Source organism: Telmatherina bonti, assembly GCF_933228915.1.
Source record: "Telmatherina bonti genome assembly, chromosome: 21".
Taxonomy (NCBI): domain Eukaryota; kingdom Metazoa; phylum Chordata; class Actinopteri; order Atheriniformes; family Telmatherinidae; genus Telmatherina; species Telmatherina bonti.
In genome coordinates, this window is record NC_136630.1 from 11189008 (window position 1) to 11209254 (window position 20247).

Genomic DNA, 20247 nt, shown 5'->3' on the forward strand with positions numbered 1-20247 from the left:
TTACTGATCCAAGCTAGTAACAGTGGAATCTCATTGTTTATTTCAATAAACATATTATTATTCAATGCTAGAAGTTTCTATATACATTTTAATGCAATTAAACAGGAAGTGTCCTGTACAGCAGGGGTCTCTTCTGTTAAACGTAGTATGTGAGAAGTATATCTTGTCTAAAATATTTTACATTATTAGCCTGGTGAAGCTGACAATAATACCCGTTAATACCCTGCTGTAGATGTTGTCAGATCAGGAGTGCAGAAAGGCTATGAAAGAAGAAAAAAAAAGAAAAGAAAAGAACAAAAAGAAAACTTTACATCAGAACTCTGAACTATGAAAAAGCATTTTATGGTTTCATTAATACATTAATGAAATGAAATAAAATGAAAAATACTTTATTAATCCCCAAAGGAAAATTCAACAAGCAAGCCAACAAGATTTTACAGACAATAGAATTCTTAAAGGAAGTTCGTACAATCCAGTGGTTATCAATATTGATTAACAGTGAGGTAAACAATATGGTTAAAGTAAAAATAAATGTTTCAAACATATAACCCCAGCTTTGAGCCATCATTCACTGGCTCAGTCTTTGACATGTGCAAAGGACCGTGTGCTCTGAGGATACAAAGGAAATACAAAAGCATCCTTAAAATTTCAAAGATGGCCGAAGTCCAATGGACCCTTGAATTTGCAACAATCCTTTGGCAAGATTTTATGGTGTAGTATCCCAGAAACACAGCCAGCAGGGTTCCTTACTTTCCTTTTCACAAGCACTTTGCATCATCTGGGAGAGTAATGAGTCTTTTGTGCAGTTTGGCTGCATGCAGACTTTTTGTAAAGCTAAATAACACAGTGAGTTTACAGCAAAAAGGCTGAAAAGAATAAACAGATGCAGACTTTAATCCTCTCCATGTATGTACAGTATTTCATGTATGTACCTTTTCTGAGGGCTGTTGCATTACTTCAAAGTATAAACTACCCCAGGAAGATACATTTTTCACTATGATATTTCTGACTTATCAAGTAATAAACAGCACATACATGCAAATTGTTTATTCTTATTTTACTTTATGTTTTGTTCATATTGTGTGAGGGGACACAAAAAGACCGAATATTAAAATTAAAGTAGAAATTTCTCTTATTATTTTTGGGTCAGACAGTAAAGGGGTTAAAACTGTCAACTGGAACAATTGTGCAACTAACAGTAATTTTTTTTTAATATTATTACAACATACATACTGGTCAGGCTACATAAAGAAATTAAATGTTTTCCAATTTAGTTTATATATTTTTTCTTATATAATAATATATTGTTTAGAAATGCAGAGTACACATACTTATCAAAGTGTCATCCAAGGTAATGGCATCAAATTTCTGCCATTTCCCAACCAAAGCATGAAGTTAAACTTGGAAAAAACACCCATATATGAATGAGGAAAAACTGCAGTTTTTGTATTTAAAGATGATAAAATGAATACAGTTTTATTATACTTTATAATATCTCATAACATATATAATACATATGTTGTATCAGCCCTGCGATGGACTGGCAAGTTGTCCAGGATGTACCCTGCCTTTCGCCCAAAGACTGCTGGGATAGGCTCCATCTTCTCCGCGACCCTTTATTGGACTAATAAGTCCAATATAAGTGGTTAGGATGATGAATGAATCAATATGTTGTATCATTTTACATTTAAAATATATTATGTTTAAACAAAAGACAAATCTCACTGTAAAGACAGGAATTTTCTCTTAAAACTATTCTTATGCGAAACCTGTATTATCAGATCGTCTTATTCTGGGTGTTGGCGGCAGCAACGTGCTTCTGTTATTAGCTTTTAACATAAACTTTGCGAATACTGTTAAGAGGCTGCATAAGTTTTCACAATGGACTTGCTCATTGTGCAGAATTATTTGAGTAATTACACTGCAGTTTTCCACGCTAAGACCGCCATTGAAAAAAGGATTTCTTGTATCTTTAAATGTTGAAAGAAAGGTTAAATCAATATGTTCGAAGGTCTTCCATATTGTCCCAGTTATTCCTACTGTAGCTTGTGTTTTAGCTTCTCGAGTGGCTGCTTCCTGCTTCTCTCTTTTTGTCTTACAGCCCCTTCAAGGGAACAACTTTAGACAAGTGGGTTGTTAGACATGTCCTTGTTTTCAGTCTATATTCTTGTTTTCTGTGTGTGAATGAAAATGAAGAACACTGTCCACTAACTAACAAATGTGTGGTGCGCATACCAAAGTACTTCTTCTGAGGAATAAAGCGTGAACTCAACAAGTGGTGTTGCATGAGAATACGGCGTACTTTTAAGTGATGGCAGACATTCAGCTCCAGTTTGATGAATTTATCAAATTTCTTCACAACTGTTTTATTTATTGCGTACATTATAAGACAGGCATGCGAAGGTCAGTTTCAGTGCTTCTGCTTCTCTCCAGCAAAACCGCTGGGATATATTTGAACAATTTTTCCATCATTTCAGTCCCTGGCAGAAAAAAGGATGAAAATCATGCCAGTCAGTCACACTCATCTGCACTTCAATCAATGTTAACAGCTTAGCTCATGACCAATATTAAAGCACCTCTCAGTGCAAGAATGAGAGAGGGGGAGGGGGGGGAGGGGGCATGACCATCTGGATGAATAGACAGGACTTTATCTGATATATTATTTTGATCATTTTTAATACTAATGTCATTTAATTTTAATTTGAATGAGTCAGATTTTGAGATCATGCAAGATAAGGCCTGCTGGGGTGTATCTAAATATAAAAATAAAAAGTATAATCAGTCTTTCCATCTGCTCAAATTCCAAAAAACAGCATAATCCATGGCAGACAATGTGTTTCTTGGTGAGTAAAAGCTAAAAGTCTTTATGTAATATGAGTGAATTAACCCATAAATACAACATGCAAGAATGAGTTTTCACTGTTAGTTTATTTTTCCTTATATCTATAGTTGCTTTACTGATTAGAACAATCATGGGAAATGTCCACATATCTGTTTTAAACAGTGTGGTAATCTGACATAATGTCGTAAAAGCTGTTGAAAGATTATGTTCAGGGTTTGGTAAACACAGTCAGAATTTTATTTATCCCTCCAGGTGTGTGATATAGATCTGTGCTTGACTGAAAGGCGGCTGTTCCTTCTAGCTTGAAAACCGTCACTATCTGTGGAAACTTCCCTGTCTGAAGTTAAAACCTGACTGTATCTTTATTAGGTGTAATTATGGATAATTGATGAGTTTACCAGTATGATGCTACATGCATCATGTGCAGCTCTTACCATGAATAAATGAATGGATCCTGCTGTTGTACAATTTTTTATTGTCTTATTAGTCTGACCTTCTTCATTGTACTTTTATTTTTCTATTAACTGCAAACAAGCATGTCAAAGTGAATGAGGCACAAGTCAATAAACAAGGATCTGTGCTTGATGCATTGTTTTCTATAAATCAAGGTCCTTCAGGTTTCCTTTTATTTGGGAGATGTTTTTGTTTGTGCAACTTGAGAGACTAAGAAACAGATTAAATTTGCAAGATCAAATGTTTTCATTGAAATTGTTGAAGTGCAACAGCATTTTGGAAAGTACGACTTTTTACTTTCTGCTGGTGTTAGATCAGATGAATACTGTTTCATCCCCTCAAAGTGAAGCCAAAACCAGAATCAGTTTAGATTAGCATTGTCTACATAATTAAAGCAAACAAACAAACAGAAACTCCATCCATTAAAATGTTATTGATCGATGTTACAACAGGCAAAGAGACTTATGAACGATGCTTGTTTTACAGTATTTACTTCTTGGCTAGTGTTAGTGACTCAGTTAAAGAAAAAGCAGCTCTCTTCAGATGAAATAACTGAAGTGTGAAAGCAAGCGGATCAAGGTTTTTCAGAGAGTGAGTAGGCAGGATTCTGAACAATGCAGAAATCTCACAGAAAGATAACAACTTACTGAACCCACCACTGACAAGTGTACATGTGCTCTCCAACAGGTGCCTACGTCCCTGAGGGTCTGATGACGTCTTGTTCTTGGGACTACATGACGTTCACCCCTTCAGTTCGCTCCTACACCATGCTGCTCTTTATCTTTGTCTTCTTTATTCCTCTGTTTATCATCATCTTCTGCTACTGTCGTATCTTCAGAGCCATTCGGCACACAACACGGTTGGTGCATGCAAACACATGAACACATTCCAGCAGTCCTGTAAACTTTTTCTGCCCAAACCCACACACATGAACTGATGAACATGCGTGTCAAAGCTAAGCCTTTGCCGGCTGTGTTTTGCAAAATGTCAATGTGAGATTGATTAGTGAATTCCACTACCGTTTTTCTGAAGCTGAGCAGAAATGCTGCTTTTTCAGGCAATATAGATCAGTGTTTTTCCACCACTGAGCTGTGGGACACTAATGTGCCATGAGAGATCATCAGGTGTGCAAAATTATACAGTTTCACCTGATTGGGCTAAAAAGCAGCTCTGTGTTCATCTACACGGGCCCAGGTTTCTCACTGAAAAGAGCGAAAGATCATAAAATTTTTATCGGATTTCTATTCAAGACACTTTGACAGGCTGGACTTTATATAATTAATATAGGCTTTTTTGTGAAACACTTTTGGTTTGTTGTGCCTTGTAATTTTTTTTACAGCAAAACAAAAGTACTTTGACTTAAAAAAAAAAAAAAAAAGGTTGAAAAACACTGCAGTAAATGACAAAGAAGCTGTGTGAGGAAAGTAGCACCACCCATGTGTCAGAAACAAAGAAGCAAAGAGGAAAATCAAGCATATTTTGCAGTAGAAAAAAGAAATACTGCTCTCAAAGTAAAATTACAATTTATTATAGCTACACTGTGTCTGTCTTGCAGAGCGATAACAAAGATCAACTGCGAGGGAACCAGAGACTCTGCAAAGAGATTCCATAAAATGAAGAGTGAATGGAAGATGGCTAAAATTGCGCTCATCGTCATCCTCCTTTTTGTCATCTCCTGGGCCCCCTACTCCTGCGCAGCCCTCACTGCATTTGCAGGGTAAGTCCGTAAGTGTGTGCACTTTGTCAAAACCTGCTTAAGAGACATTACTTGCCATTTAGAGCTGTCTAAAACTATCCACGAGGACCAAAAAACCAGTGAAGCACTATATTTTTGGTGGGTTTCATTCATAATAAAGCAGCCCTGAGATTAATTTGCAGTGGGAGATTTCAGTAAAGCTGCCTCAGGCAAAGGTCGTTCATCCATCATTCTATTTTATGTCAGCTGTCTTTGCAGAGGTGGTTTGAACAAGTCTTCCTGTTCACCCTAATCTCTGTGATAAATTGTATTGAATATCTTTGGCATATACTTCAAAAGTCTGTTTTAACAAAGCAACTGTTGCACAGAAGAAATCTGGACATGTTTTAGTCCATTAAACAAACTCTGACTGGGAAAGCATTTGCAGAAACGGACATAAAATCATCTACATGGGTATTTGTGGATTTTCTTTTGTGTTTCTTGCCATTCTTATCAATTTATTAAAATGAATTAACAAAATGCTCTGTAGCAACATATTGGGTTTCTTCCAAAAGCTCTACCTGGTATTTTGGTAAAAAAAAAAAAAATTAAAAAAAATGAATTTTAAAAATTCACTTGACAGCGTTTGTAATTTTGATATTTCAACCTAAATAAAAACAAAGCCTTTTTATTTAGATGAACATTTTTCCCCAGAATAAACCCAACCATTTAAAGATTTCATTAATTCCAGTCACTTCAAATGACTAAAGAGTAATATTTTAGAAACCGTGGCAATAACCAAAAACTGTCAGCACTAACAAATAAATCATAGATAAGTTATTGCTTTCCTTTCTTATATTGCATAATATTAATATTGGGCGGGCGGGCTCAGCAGGAAGAGCAGTCGTCTTCCATCTGGAAAGTTGATCGATTCCAGGCTTCCCCTGACTATGTGCCAAAGTGTCCCTGGGCAAGACACTAAACCCCAAGTTGCCCCCAATGTGCCGATCAGGATATGAGTGTGAATGTAAGTCGCTTTGGATAAAAGCGTCTGCTAAATGACTGTAGAATAGAATAAACCATGTTGTAAAGCTAATTGGAGTGCTGACTGCTGTGGTAGCCCTGACTCAGTGCCTGCCTGGGTTTACAGGGTTTGTGGAGTTGAGCATACAGATTCTCTAACCTCAGCTTAATAACCAATAAGGCCCTTTTTAATTGATAAATGTGTTTTGTCTTATTCTCCTAACTGCAGTATTCCGACTTTCTGAAGAGAATTTCTTTGTATTCTTGCTTTGTAGTCATGCTGGATTGCTTTGGCTTTGCTGGCTTGTTCCAGTTGTTTTATTAAGTTTTATTTCCAGGAACTTGGCCAAACCTATGTGCTTGCAGAAACCGTTCACATCCATTTCCAGCCAACTTCTTGTTAGCTTGTTAGCCTTGTCCACATGCCGCAAGTATTTTCACAAACACAGATTTATGCGTTTTTGCTGATGTCATGCAACCTCAGTGTCTTAAAAATGCCACTCGATGGGCAGATATTTGCAGACTCTGGCTGCATAGAAGGTTTTTGGTTTGCCTTATCAGATTGTGCACCACTATCTCCCTTGTTTGACGTCACAATATGCACCGATTTCCACTTTGTTGGCATGGCAATGGCAGATGTATCATCTCTACCCTGTCAGTATGACTAATTACATGTTTGCACATAAAATGTACACAAAAAGAGCATCAGCGGAGGCATCAGCATGCACTCTGTCCATGTGAAAATGCAAACACACAATAGAAGCTAATTTTTAGTGTGATGCTATTTCTTGTTTCCTTCTTCAGTGTTCAGGGGCGGAAGCTCAGTCAGATTCAGGAGCTTTGTTCTGCACATGTAAAAATTCTCTTACCTTTATTCAGCAAACCAACAGCTCATTCTTAAAGGCATCTTACCCAGTTGAAGTCCATGCATTGCAGACCAGTAACACCAGTAGCTGGTTCTGTATCACTGGATTGTTTCGTCTAGCAGTGCACACTGGTACATGCTGAAGCCTCCATTTCTTAACACAAACTTAGCATGTGATGCAGGGATGCCATGGAAGCCAAAGTCAGCTACCAGCTAACTTATAGGTTATAGGAGTGAATACTAACAAATACCAGTAATGGCATGGTTAAATGTAAAGACATTTCTCAAGACTTGCCACACATCTGTTCTTTTTTTCCCTTTTCTGGCTGTTTTTTCATCAAGTATGTAAAACACAACGAGTATCCAACTGCTGTAATAAAGCAGGTTTCATGGTATGTACCATGTGTAGATACTTTGAAGTGGTAATCGTCAGGATAGCGGATCATTATTCTCTTTAAATGTTATATCGCAAACACATGCTAACTTTCTTGTAATGTTGGATTTACAGAGACTGTTGCGATAACTGGGAAATGAATCTTGTTGGGAGAAAACAAGCTTTGTTTTCTCATGATAACAACATGGGACTGCAAAATGAGCGGTTATTGTGTTGCACCTGATTTTGTTGATAAAAATAGACCTCATGACAACTGTGGTGGGCTACAAGTCATGGCATGTACACGAGTTATTCTGTGAATGAGTGATTGGTTAAAATTTCCTGATCAGACGCATCACAATTTCAGCCTTTATAAGACTTGATAGAAGAAAATCTGCTGATCAGCGGTTGATGTCAGCGGATCAGACATCAGCTTGCTTCCCAGTACCATACAGCGATGCCTCTTGAACCCAGTGGAGGTGATGAAGGATGATCGCTAAGCTCTCATTCATGTTAAAGCACATCCTCCCTCCCTGTTGCTCCTCTCTCTCAAACACTGACAGCCCTGCAGAGCTCCTTCAGCAACAGATTGTTCACGCCAAGTGTGAAAGGAGCGCTATCACAGATCTTTGATTCCTGCAGCGGTTTTTCTGCAACTGCCAAACAGCTTATTGTGCTATTTACTCTTGTTATGAGCTTTCGGTACCACCAGTGCTGACAGTCATGTACATAATTAGAAGAACCTGTGAGCATGGTCGCCGTTAGCATCGTTCTGGGATCGTAAATGCAGAGATGAAGTGGAGAACTTTATGATGATTGCTGCACTGATAGGGTAACAGCTTTTGTGGTAGGCAGTGTGATTGTGTGGGGCAGCATCTCCCTCTGAAAAAAACTAGACTAGACTGTCATCTGTGGAGGAAATCTCAGTGCAGAGAGATGTTGAAATGTTTCTGCAACCAGGAGCAGTTTCATACTTCTACAGTATGAGGTCTCAAAACCACCGACTAGGTTTGTAACATTGGAGTTTTAGTAGACCCCGATCTGACTTTCACCAGCGACATCAAAGCTCTCGCTAAGATGTTCCAACTCAGAAACATCAACAGAATTAAAAGTTTAGTCTCCCACAAAGGCCAGGAAAAACTCAGTTTAGGCCCAGATTTTATCTGTGATATGTTTAGAGAATATAAACCGAGCAGAGCTCTTCGATCCTAAGACTCAGGTCAACTAGTCCAGACCGGAGTCAAGAACTGAGTCCAGACTAAACATGCAGAAGCAGCATTTAGCTGTAAGGCTGCAAACAACTGCAACAAATGACTGGTGGCGATTAAACTCTTACTTTTAAATCCTGGTTAAAACATTTCTTTCCTCATGTGCCGCTATGCAAACAGGAGTCCAAACGGTGATCCACATTACCATCAAAATTAAATCAGTTCTTCCTTTTCACATCTCCAACAACTCCTGAAAATTTAATAAAAATACGTCTATAATTTTTTGAGTTATCTTGAACACAAACAACCAAACAAAAATAAAAAATAGATAAACACAGGTAAAAACATAACCTCCTTGGCAGAGGTAATAAAATCTTTTTTTTTTTTTTGGGGGGGGGGGGGGGGGGGGGGGGGCAAAATAATCTTTGTTTTAACTATTTAGTTCCAGAGTGTGTAAACAAAATTTTTCAGGACATTGTATAATTTCATCCAAATATGTTGTACTTGTCCCAACGATTGGGGAATCTTAGTAGACAGTTCATTTTTATGCGATCTTGAAATATAAACATGGCTTTAACAAAAATATGAATGAAACACTGAATGTGTGATCATGTGTCTCGCTCTGAACATGCTTCTGTCTCCTTGTCTCTTAGGTACGCTGATATGTTGACTCCATACATGAACTCTGTTCCTGCTGTTATCGCCAAAGCATCTGCCATCCACAACCCCATCATATACGCCATAACACATCCTAAATACAGGTAAAACAACACATGTAAATATACATACATACTCACATACATACATACATGCATATACATATATATATGTATATATATATATATATATATATATATATATATATATATATATATATATATATATATATATATATATATATATATATGTGTGTGTGTGTGTGTGTGTGTGTGTGTGTGTGTGTGTGTGTGTGTGTGTAGGTGTCATCATTAAACTACATAACATAAAATGAATTAACCCTTATTTAATGTTGACTAAATCCCTGTTAGTTATTCTGAAGGAATAGGGGAGAAAGAGGCACAAATCTGAAATATAATTTTTGAGAATAGTTTCTTATTTATTTTCCTGTCCATCTATATGCGTCTGATTTAACGTTAACTGATACAAAAACATTTGAAAGTTAAACTAAATCACTTACCAGCCTGCTCCTGTTTCTTTTATTTCCATTTCTGATCAGCGTTAAGTACAGATTTATCATCTAAAGTTTTGTCATCTGAGAAGAGGTGCTTTCAGACAACGTAGTACTTCCCTAACAACAGCAAAATACTCAGTTTCAAACTTCAGCCCAACAAAAAAAAAAACACATTCAAAATAATGGTTTATCTGACAAAGTTTAGCAGATCTTTCTTGCCGGATATTTGCTAGAATAACATCTTGCAGGTATGCAGGTAAAGCTCAGAACTTCATATGAGGACCCCACATAAAGAGAACATCGGACCTGAGATGTCAAAGATTTAATGAGTTTCTGATCAATGGCACCTAATTTGGAGACCTGGATCTAATTTTATGGATTTGAAGGTGTGATGAATGAATGCATGAGTGACCTATATACACTGCTCAAAAATATGAAAGGAACACTGCTTAATCAGGTGGTGTACTCGCATACCTTCTAATCAGTAAGTTCTGATCAAATTGATCAAATGTTTGTAGTGCAGTTAGCACGGTATCTGTCATTTGTAGGTACTCGACTTTTGGGACAATGATTCAGTCAGTTATGGGGCAGAGGGGCCTGTTAATCGATTTCAGCTAATTTTGATGTTAAAGAAAGGAGGAAGCAATGAGATGACCCCCAAAACAAGAATGGGTTTACAGGCCACAGACCATTTCTCGCATTGTACCAGTGCCCTCATCAGATCATACATGAGGAAGTGCAATCTACAGAAGTTGCTCAGGTAGTGCAGCTCATCCAGGATGGTACGTCAATGTGTTCAGTGGAAGCAAGGTTTCCTGTGTGTCCAAGCACAGTGTCAAGAAAATGAAGGAGGTACCAGGAGATGGTTGGGTATACCAGGAGATATGGAGAGTGCTGTAGGACAACATCATGTTTACAGATTCGCCATTGGCACCCTCTTTCCCCTCATGAATGAAAGCTGGTTCACACTGAGCACATGGGATAAATATGAGTGAGGAGATGCCATGGAGAACATGTTGCTGCCTGAAACATCCTCCAGCATGAGCAGTTTGAAAGTGGGCCAATGAATGTCTGGGAGGGCATAGATCGGAAGGCTTCGCAGATCTTTATGTGCCAGACAGAGAGGTACCCTGACTGACAAGATTCTCATCGTGCTGCTGGAGATGCTGCTGCAGTGGGACCTGGCTTCCTGCTAATGCATGGAAATGCTCAGCCCCATGTGGCTGAAGTTTGTCAGCAGTTCCTGCATGATGAAGGCATTGATGCGACAAACTGGCCTGACTGTTCACCAGACTTAAATCTTTCCGCTTTTATTTTTAGGTTGATTGTGAACCCAGACCTCCATGGGTTAATGAGGCTTTATTTCATTATTTTGCACTCAACACATTTCACTATGCAATGAATGAATATTTTCATCTGGAATATTTATTTATTAAAGCCTAAGATTTGTTTTCTAAAGTGTTACTTTTATTATTTTGAGCAGTGTATCAGGGGGGTGTTTTCTAAGAATCAAAAGTGAAATATTTCATTAAAAGTAAACTATTTTTATTATTTGTTTTTCTTAACTCCCGAAAAAAGCACATTTTGGAGCCTGTATTTGACATGCTTCATGTTGAAAAACACTGGTGTAGAACAAGGGTCTGTTGTAATGTTCACTAATAAAAGAGAGATTTCACCACCAAATAAACATAGTTTAGAGCTGCAAAATCAAATTCAGTCTTAAAAATAACAATAAAAATATGAAAAACTGTCAAATGACAAGAAAAGCATATTGCGTTTTCAGTGGACGTCATTACATTTGCACATTGATTTAGAATTCAGCTTGCTGGGAAACTGGAACTGAAGCTGCACTTATGTAACTAACAGAGTAACGACATTGTAAAACATGTTCTGGTTTCATTCAGCCGGTGTTGAAATAGCTCATAATTTGGACACAAATCGACAACAGTTCTTATTTTCATCAAACCTTTGGCCACCACCCTGTGCATGCTCAGGTTGGGGTGTTCAATTAAAGAAACAGTTAAAGCAGCTTTTTTTTCTTTGGACTGGTTTGCATGAACACAGTGATTATAGACTGGATTAATGTAGAATTTGTTTTAATTGGATCACAATAAGCCCTGCAATGGGCAGCTTCCCCACGACCCTGGCTTGGATTAAGCAGTTGAGAAAATGAATGAATGAATAAATGAATGCATGAATGAATTGGCTTGAACTGTAAAATACCCTGAGACCATGTTGTAAATTACAAATAAAACTTAATTGAATTGAATTGAATTTTCATGTGGTTGCAGACATAAAAAGAACATATAAGGATGCGATTACATTTCACAGCTGCCAGTAAATACTAAACGCTGGAACTGAACATGCAGAGCGTGTATTAAAAAGTATGTAAACAGTCATAATTAGGCCGTGGGAAAATCGAATTGAAAAATCTAAGATCAGGATTTTTTGCTTTCACAATTTTAAAATCGATTTTTTTTTTTCAAATAAATAAAATTAATTCTCTATAATTTTTTTGTTATTTTTTATTGTTTTTATTAATCTTTTTACCTGTCTTCTTGGGCATTATAGCAGCAGAATGATGGTCTGGCTACTGTGTTGTTTTTTTCCTCATTCAAAATGAAGAAAAATGACGAGCAAAAAAAAAGCTTTATACATTTTTTTTTTTTAATCTACAAAAATCAGCAATATCGAAGAATTGTGATGATCGCAATTTAAATCGCATCGGCACCCAAAAAGTCGGAATCGAGAATCGGGTTGAAAGCATATCGTCACAGCCCTGGTAATAATGCAGATAAAGACTCAGGTAAAGTACATTCTCTACAAAGTGGGATAAAATATGACAACAACTTGATGCTGCTTTGCACAGTATACAGTGGATACATGAAAAATGCTTCAGCCTCTTATTAAACATGACAAATTTAACTTTTAGAAGCGTCAAGCTTCATGACTGTGGAGACTTTTTTTCTATTTTCTTCTCTTGGCTGCACAGGTCGAGCTGGGGTCGCTGACTTTAATGTGTTTCTATATGGCCCTAATTCAACTTGACATACAGAGATTTTTCCTGACCCCACACCTCACTATCATGTCATAAAACTGATGTGATTATCCATCTTGACCCCCCCCCAACCCTTCTCAGGTCAGCAATCAGCAGATACGTGCCCTACCTCGGCGTGTTGCTGTGCGTCACTGGCAGAGACCGTTACAGCAGCAGCAGCCTTCAGTCCACACGTCGCTCAACACTGACCAGCCAGTCAGAGTGCAGAGGCCCCAGCAGGCCCCGCAACTCCTCCCAGTCTGAGAGTGAATCAGTGAGTGTACTTCATATATAATATGGTATGTCTTTGTCTTACTGCTCCTTCAACAAAAGCTTCAGATTACGAGTTGCTGACTTTGGTCCTGTGTCGACACAGGCCCACTTCTCGGACACGGAGGAGGACTGCCCGTCTCGGACACCTGTAAGTCGTCACTTGTCTATTGATGTCAAACAGGTGCGTCATTCCAGCCAGAGGTCGAAGGTGAGTGGTCACAGCAGAGGAGAATTTGAGAGAGCTGCTGCCCACATCCCCACTGACCCGGCCATATGTCACCTTTCACAACTCACTGTGAGTACAAAGACCTGTCTTGTGTCAACATACCACTAGATAGATACATATGTCTATACACACACAGAGGTACGCTAAAGACAATATTTTTACAGCTTGAAAGCCATGCAGCTCTAACTTAATTACTCTGAATGTCCAATGGTTATCAGACACAGATGATTTGTCACGTGGGTTCAGGTTGACACTTTTTCATGGTTCAGTGGTTTCATGCAGAAGAGAAGGAGTTTTTGCCTCTGTTTTGTCATCATGTCAAAGCTGATATAAATCCTTCTGCAAAATATGGAAAAAATTGTGGTCATGTTGTTTTTGGAGCCCTGTTAAAGAAAATAGATGACTTTCAAAAGATGATTTTCCTTTTCTTCACATTCTTGTTTGGTTCATATTTCATGTTACGCAATCCTATGAGGTCATGTTAACAGACACCCCCGCCCCCCATGTGCATTCATGTGCATTTATAACATTTTTCCCTGTTAAGGTAAAGAAGTTAGTGTTGAAGTCAAGATACTTATTTTTAAATTTAAGGCATAAATGTGTGAGAGACAAAGCAACCAGGCTAAAAAGCCAAGTTCCACCAAGAAACAAAACAATATTGCATAAAATGAAATAAAAAAAAATAATAAAACATTCTCAATACTATGAACTTGATGGGTTGGAAGGGTAAGTGGATTTTATTCACCAAGTATTTTGTTTTTCATATAATTTTATTGTTAATAAACTAGGATAGGAGGACGTTTTAAAAATTAAACTGTGCATATGCAAAGCAATAAGAAGTTAAGAACTGAAAAAATTTGCATCTTTGCTTGAGCTGAGTGATTAATAATGCACAAGTCAACAAAATATTTAAGAAGAACAATGTTTTTTCCAGAGATTTTAAACTCCTAAACCTTTGCTCTCATTTGCACCTTTTGTACAGTATTAAACATGCTTATCACATAAAACAACGGTACACCGCTGGCTGAGACATCTGTTGCCCAGGTTACTGAAAACTGAATCATCTCTCAGAAAAGTGTTTCCAAAAGTCAGTTTTTCTAACCAAGAACAGAATTTATATGTGGAGAACAGGTAAAAATATGGTAAAAAAGTTTGTTTTGCCAAACGTCTGTAATAGTGTGGGTGGGGCTCGACTAGCTTACAGGAAGGGACATCTGTTTCAATACATTGATCACTGTATTGTCACTCACATGTTGATCAAACAGATGCAACCTAAAGTGACCAATGAGCTCGCTTCACACTTCAGGCAAAAGTCACTGTAATCAGAAAACAGAAAACAGCAGAAATGCAACTCAGCCTACTTTTATATGCGCTACTAAATCAGATACATATCCAATCTTATCTTTTTCACAGTGGCTGCAGTCTGAACAGTTGTGTCATATTTCATCCAACTTTTACATCATTGAAGTAGGAAAATCATTACAATACTGCACTGTGGTGGCAGGACACAGTAAGATTACTAATAAACATTGGATGGAACAATATTATATACCATATTTATTCCAGCTCTGATTCTAAAACAACTTTTAAATGGCACACATGCTAACAAGCATATCATCCACATTTACCACAGCATGGTATGTGTGAGGTCATGTCCTTGCATTATAGTAGAAAAATCTCGTTAAAAAATCACAGTTGAGCTTTTAGACCTGCAGTGTGGACTACTTGTCACACCAGCAGCACCTTGTCTCACTAAAAGCAATAAACTGTTTCCAGTGACCTCAAGAATGATATAAATAAACTTTCTTCCTTCAGTCACCTGTCTATGGTCGGATTTGCCCCAGCTATGTAGTTAACACAGCATGACAAGCAGGCAGGACTTGACTCCAAGCACTTGAAAAACAGACAGTACAAAGTTTACCAAAGTAAACTTCTGTGAGTGTGTCTTGAATTAAACAAAAATAAATAAAATAAAAACTGGGAGTTAAATGATATATTTGTATCTAAACTGGTGAATTTGTCGACATATCAATGAATTAACAGTGAACTAATGTTCATCAATTGATGATTAATCAGAGGTCAAGTAATCACATGAATTAACATTGAGATCATCATAAGTTAATCATTTCATAATATAGTCTTCATTAATTAATGAATTAGCCACAGTTCATTAATTATTGAATTAGTTCATCACAAGTTATGCTTGTGATGTAATGTTACCCAGTACAATTCAGAACATACCAGTTGAGGAATTGGTGCTTTAATGTGGCCCAGGAGAAATTCATGTTTATATGCCTTATTAGCCGAGGGTATGTTTACATGTGGTCCAAGTGCTCTAATCTTGTTTTTCCTTAATTCAACTTGAATGTGTTACATTTCGATGTTAAGCTGTTGACATATGATTGAATCAGCCAGCATTCATGTTACTGCCAGGTTTGAACAGAGTGAGCCTTACATTCCTTTTTCACATGTATACTGATGGAGTTCTTCTTTTTTGAATAAGGGTCACTCTTTAGTACGAAGTTTTTATATGCAACGCATTAAGTAACTTTCTGAAGTGTGTGCCCTCAAATGGGTGCAGTAGTTCCCCTTTCAAACTAAACTATGTCTGCATCCCAAGCGGCAACCTCCGGCGGTTAGAAGTGAAGCCGATGTGGAAGTGCATAAAACTGCAGTTCCCCCTTCATCCACTAGGGGCTGGCTGCAAAACAGAGCAAATCCCCATAGACTCCCATGTTAAAAAGACCAACTTCATGGCAGAAATAAACATGTTTACAGCCTGGGTCCATTTTTGGTTTACAGGTCAGGTTTACCTTCATGACAACTGTGAGGGGAGTGAATTTTTTTTCTAACTCGCCCGTTTTAAAGTAAATTAATCTCTAAATTCAGCATATTTAGGGGTGTGTTCTTTTGATTGACAGGTACCAATCTCCGGCTTCAAGTAAGAAGAATGTAGAACAACCGCAGTTTTTAGCCGGTTAACAATGTGACTTAGCTTTAGCCCGCTTACCTCCGTTAGCTGGTTAGCTCCCGTTATCTCGGGGTTATCTCGGGGTTAGCTCAGTTATCTCAGTTAGCTCGGAGTTCGCTCGATGTCAATCATGCACCATGACGCTCACGGCTCCCCTCTTAGCTCCACCTCTTTGCCTATATTTGTATTTTCCGGGCGAGACGACGCGCATGACGCTGCAAACATGCCGATGGTAGGAACCACCCACTGAGCTTCAATTCAGCTCTTCAGAAACCTACGGGTGACGTCACAGGGTGACGTCCATCTCTTTATATACAGTCTATGCTGCATCCCAGTCAGGTATTCTTTCTGCTATTAAAAGTGTCTGCACAGAAAAGCTATCAAGAACTGATTTTTGAAATGGTTGGCAGCTTTAACTGGCCAATGTAAAACCATCAGACATCTCTTGAAAGACTGCTAATAAAGCATGGTTTCATAGATTTTTTTTAATCATTATTAACCCACATATGATGAAAAATACTAAATGCCTGGGACTCCCCACCCTTTCACCAGAACAGCTTAGCCTCTTTCTCATTAACAAGGATCAGTCATAGCTTCCTGTAGCTGACAGTGGTCAACATTCGCTGTTGCTTCTTAATGCAAATTCCACGATTGCATGGATATCAAGCCAAGCATTAAACTGCTCTGTGCTCTGTAGTTAAATTATTAACATTAACTTTCCTGCACACACTGCCTGGCCCAAAAAAAAAAAAAATCCACCTGGATTTAACTAAGCTAATGTTTATGAACCTTTTATTAGATTATTACTGTATGGACAATTATCTTTCAGCTGGTAACAAGTACCTGATCAGATGCAATGAATAGCTTAAAAGACATTACATAAATTACATAAAAGACATTACTCAGCGCAATGTCAAGTCATTGAGATGCATCAAGTTAAGAAAACATCCAATGAAAAGGAAGGATGGTGAAGAATCATCATCTTCAAAGAAAAACTGTGGCTAGGAATTTACCTCAATGGCTTATTTGAGGTTTTATGTTTTTTTTTTAAGCTTGTAAATAATCAGTTTGTTTGTTTTTTTTTATGTTGAAACCTGACTATTCACAGAGGGTCGACTGAATATAGGCAGTCTTTTTATGTGAGGCACCCAGTAGAGGGAGTGTTTCCATCTCCCTGTAGCCATCATAGTGCACAGATAAAACACAAGTAACCCACATGTGCATATGCAGACCAGCAGAGTTGGCACAAAGCATGGCCAGTCAGATTCATGGAGGATTCTGTTACACAAGGCCTGAACACTAATCCAGTAATCTGGGATTTTTAGATTTAATCCGACGCTTGCATGATGTGATCCCATGTTTCAGCACTTGTATGCTGCACTTATTGACAGACGAAGGAGCCTGATTCTTGAAGAGCTGCTTATCACCATGTGGCTCCATCACTGAGCAGCAGATGTTAAACATTTTTTTCTTTACAGGATTTGATATTGAGAGTTTCTCATTAAACAATGCAGAAATAATTCAATTCATTTATCCTGTAACTTCTTTGTGCTACTTGCCAAAAATGTTATTATTGTATGAATACATAATGAAATCATTTAAACAAAGTGTTTTATTGTTTTTAGTTGTTTTAGGTGGAGTATGGAGGGTGAATTTAGTGGTCTCAAGCCAAAAGAAAAAAAAAAAAAAACAGCACTCAGTGTAATCCTGCAGCATGCCAAAATGGGCAATTAACATCAAGCCAACATGAAACTCATGGACAATCCCATCTGGGGCTCATTTTTCAGTCGATTTATTACCTGTGTAGGTCCCACTTACACATGTTGGCTGAGCAATAGCTGAATTTGACACTCTGGAAATGGGAATGGGCTATTCGGGCTCTGTGCAGACACCTCATCTTTCTGATATCACTGATGCTCAGCAGATTGGTACTGGTATTACTTTGGGCCATTTTAATCAACCACTGCAGAGCATTCCAGTCTGGGGCACACATTCTCTACCTCTTTTTGAAGTTTGCAGTTTCTAAATGCCCCTCTGCTATGTAGGAGTTTACTTGGCTCAAGTTTTGCTTGATTAAATTTTCTTGAGAAAATTGGGTAATTCTTTATCAAGGTCTATGATGACCAAATAAGGTCCTCTCTGATTCATAAAGTAAAAACTCATGAAAATGTGTTTTACTGGCATATCTCCCTCTCATCCCAGTGAGGTCACTGACTCACTCAGTTTTTGTGGGGTTTTTTAGTCACAAATCAGTACAGGTCTGAAATACATAACATAACATAGTAATGAATTTATGCTTTATGGACTGGCAAGCTGTCCAGGGTGTACCCTGCCTTTCGCCCCAAGACTGCTGGGATAGGCTCCATCTTCCCCGTGACCCTTATCGAACTAAGCAGTTAGGACAATGAATGAATGAATGAATGAATAATGAATCAGTGTGTCATTAATGTGCTGTAATAATATACGTAAGTGCTGCAATTTAAACAAAAAGTAATTTTGTCTGAACAGAAATCTGGAAATGGAAACAGAAGGCAAACAACGTAATTGACTTGATCTCAGATGATGTTAATCTAGATTTCCAAACATCCCTATGAAGAATTTTTTTTTACTATCTAATAAATAGATAAATAAATAAATAGAGTAAAATCAAATTAAATTAAATTAAAAGAAATTAAAGAAAGAAACCTGGTAAATTTTCAAAGCAGATGAATACATATACATAAAAAAAATACAAATACGGTACATAAAATAAAGACATTAAGGGAAAAAAGTGCTTTTTCGAGTAGTTCCTCATAGATATGAATGAGTAAGCATCTCTCTAATAATCTCAGTTCTGATGTCGTCATTATGATAATTAAAATATATTTATGCTTGGTGTGACAGCTGAAAGCTGCCCTAGTCGTCCCTTCTCTGTGGAAACTCGAGCTTAGTCATTTCTTGCTCCAAAACACATCTGATAACCATTGGAAAATATTAATTTTTCATGTACAGTTAGGATTTATGTGTTAGCGCTCAGGTTTGCGCCGTAGAAAAGCTGCATACAAAGTCCTCATGCTCTCACTCATAACTGACCGAGCTAATTCGGAATCTTTGCACAAATGTGCTGCTAGACAAGTGTGCTCAACTCATTACACTGCACATGTTAGAGCCTTTGCAAATACAAGGAGGAAAGAAGAAAACATATAGAGATGTTCCTCTGACATGTCTGTGTTCATATTGTTTGTCTGTTTTTAGGAAGACCAAAATGACCTACAGCTAACACTGAAGTTCTTCTGAGTGTAACTGATGCTAAAAAGATGTTTTTATGTGCACTGTTCAGACTCTGACAGAGCCTGAAGACATCTGCATGTCGGACATCAGTCTGCAGCCAGCCAGCCACCTCCCCACTGCTGTAAGATTTCTCAGATTGTCCACCGCCTGCACATTACAGTAGAAGATGCATCTGCTGCTTTTCTTTTCTTTTGCTTTAGTTTTTTTCTTTTTTTTTTTGTAATAAAAGAAACAATTTAGTCTCAATACATGAAACATCATGCACGGATCAGACAGATACATCTAATGTTTACACATCAGATTCTTCCATTCATCAGTTCATCTACAAATAGGTAGTAGCTGCATTTCCATTACACCTAGATTTGCACAAAACCTAATATAAAAAAAGGCTAATGGAAACACCTACATTTAAAGAAAATGTTTTATGCTCTCATAACTAAGTTTTTCATACGTTTCAATATACAAGTACATCGCAAAAGGTTAATAGAAATACTTTTTACGCATTTACGTGTCGCTGGATTTGGCTTTGGGAGTCATGAGACCAGTTCATTTCTGATAAAGATGGCGCAGTATGCAACAAACAACAATAAATTTCAGAGTTTTACAATGAATTAGAAAAAGAAATGATGGAGAGAGGCTTCGAAAAGCTGTGGCATGGCTGTCTTGCATGAGCCTAAGTTCTCGTGAAATCCCGTCTAGCTGATGAGATTTTACGAGAACTGAGGTTTGGGGGATAAACAGCATTCAACTGAAACACCTGCAAATCACAAATGTTGTCGAAACTTACAAATATCAGTTTTATTCTGCAAAAAACTGTAATAGAAACGCAGCTATTGTTTGTGTCGAACCAAAAAAAAAAA

At 37.7% G+C, this 20247-nt stretch overlaps 1 protein-coding gene across 1 annotated transcript in view; it reads left to right on the forward strand.

Annotated features, from left to right (window-relative positions):
• Nucleotides 1–20247, forward strand: part of LOC306771542 (melanopsin-A-like) — a gene marked incomplete at both ends in the record, with an annotated part of 44102 nt that overhangs the window by 21542 nt on the left and 2313 nt on the right. Inside the window, 6 exons of the mRNA XM_079260717.1 lie at nucleotides 3983–4154; nucleotides 4851–5012; nucleotides 9093–9200; nucleotides 12750–12921; nucleotides 13024–13215; nucleotides 19437–19508. Of these exons, the coding sequence (XP_079116843.1) occupies nucleotides 3983–4154; nucleotides 4851–5012; nucleotides 9093–9200; nucleotides 12750–12921; nucleotides 13024–13215; nucleotides 19437–19508 (878 nt within the window). The remainder of the gene's footprint in view (nucleotides 1–3982; nucleotides 4155–4850; nucleotides 5013–9092; nucleotides 9201–12749; nucleotides 12922–13023; nucleotides 13216–19436; nucleotides 19509–20247) is intronic.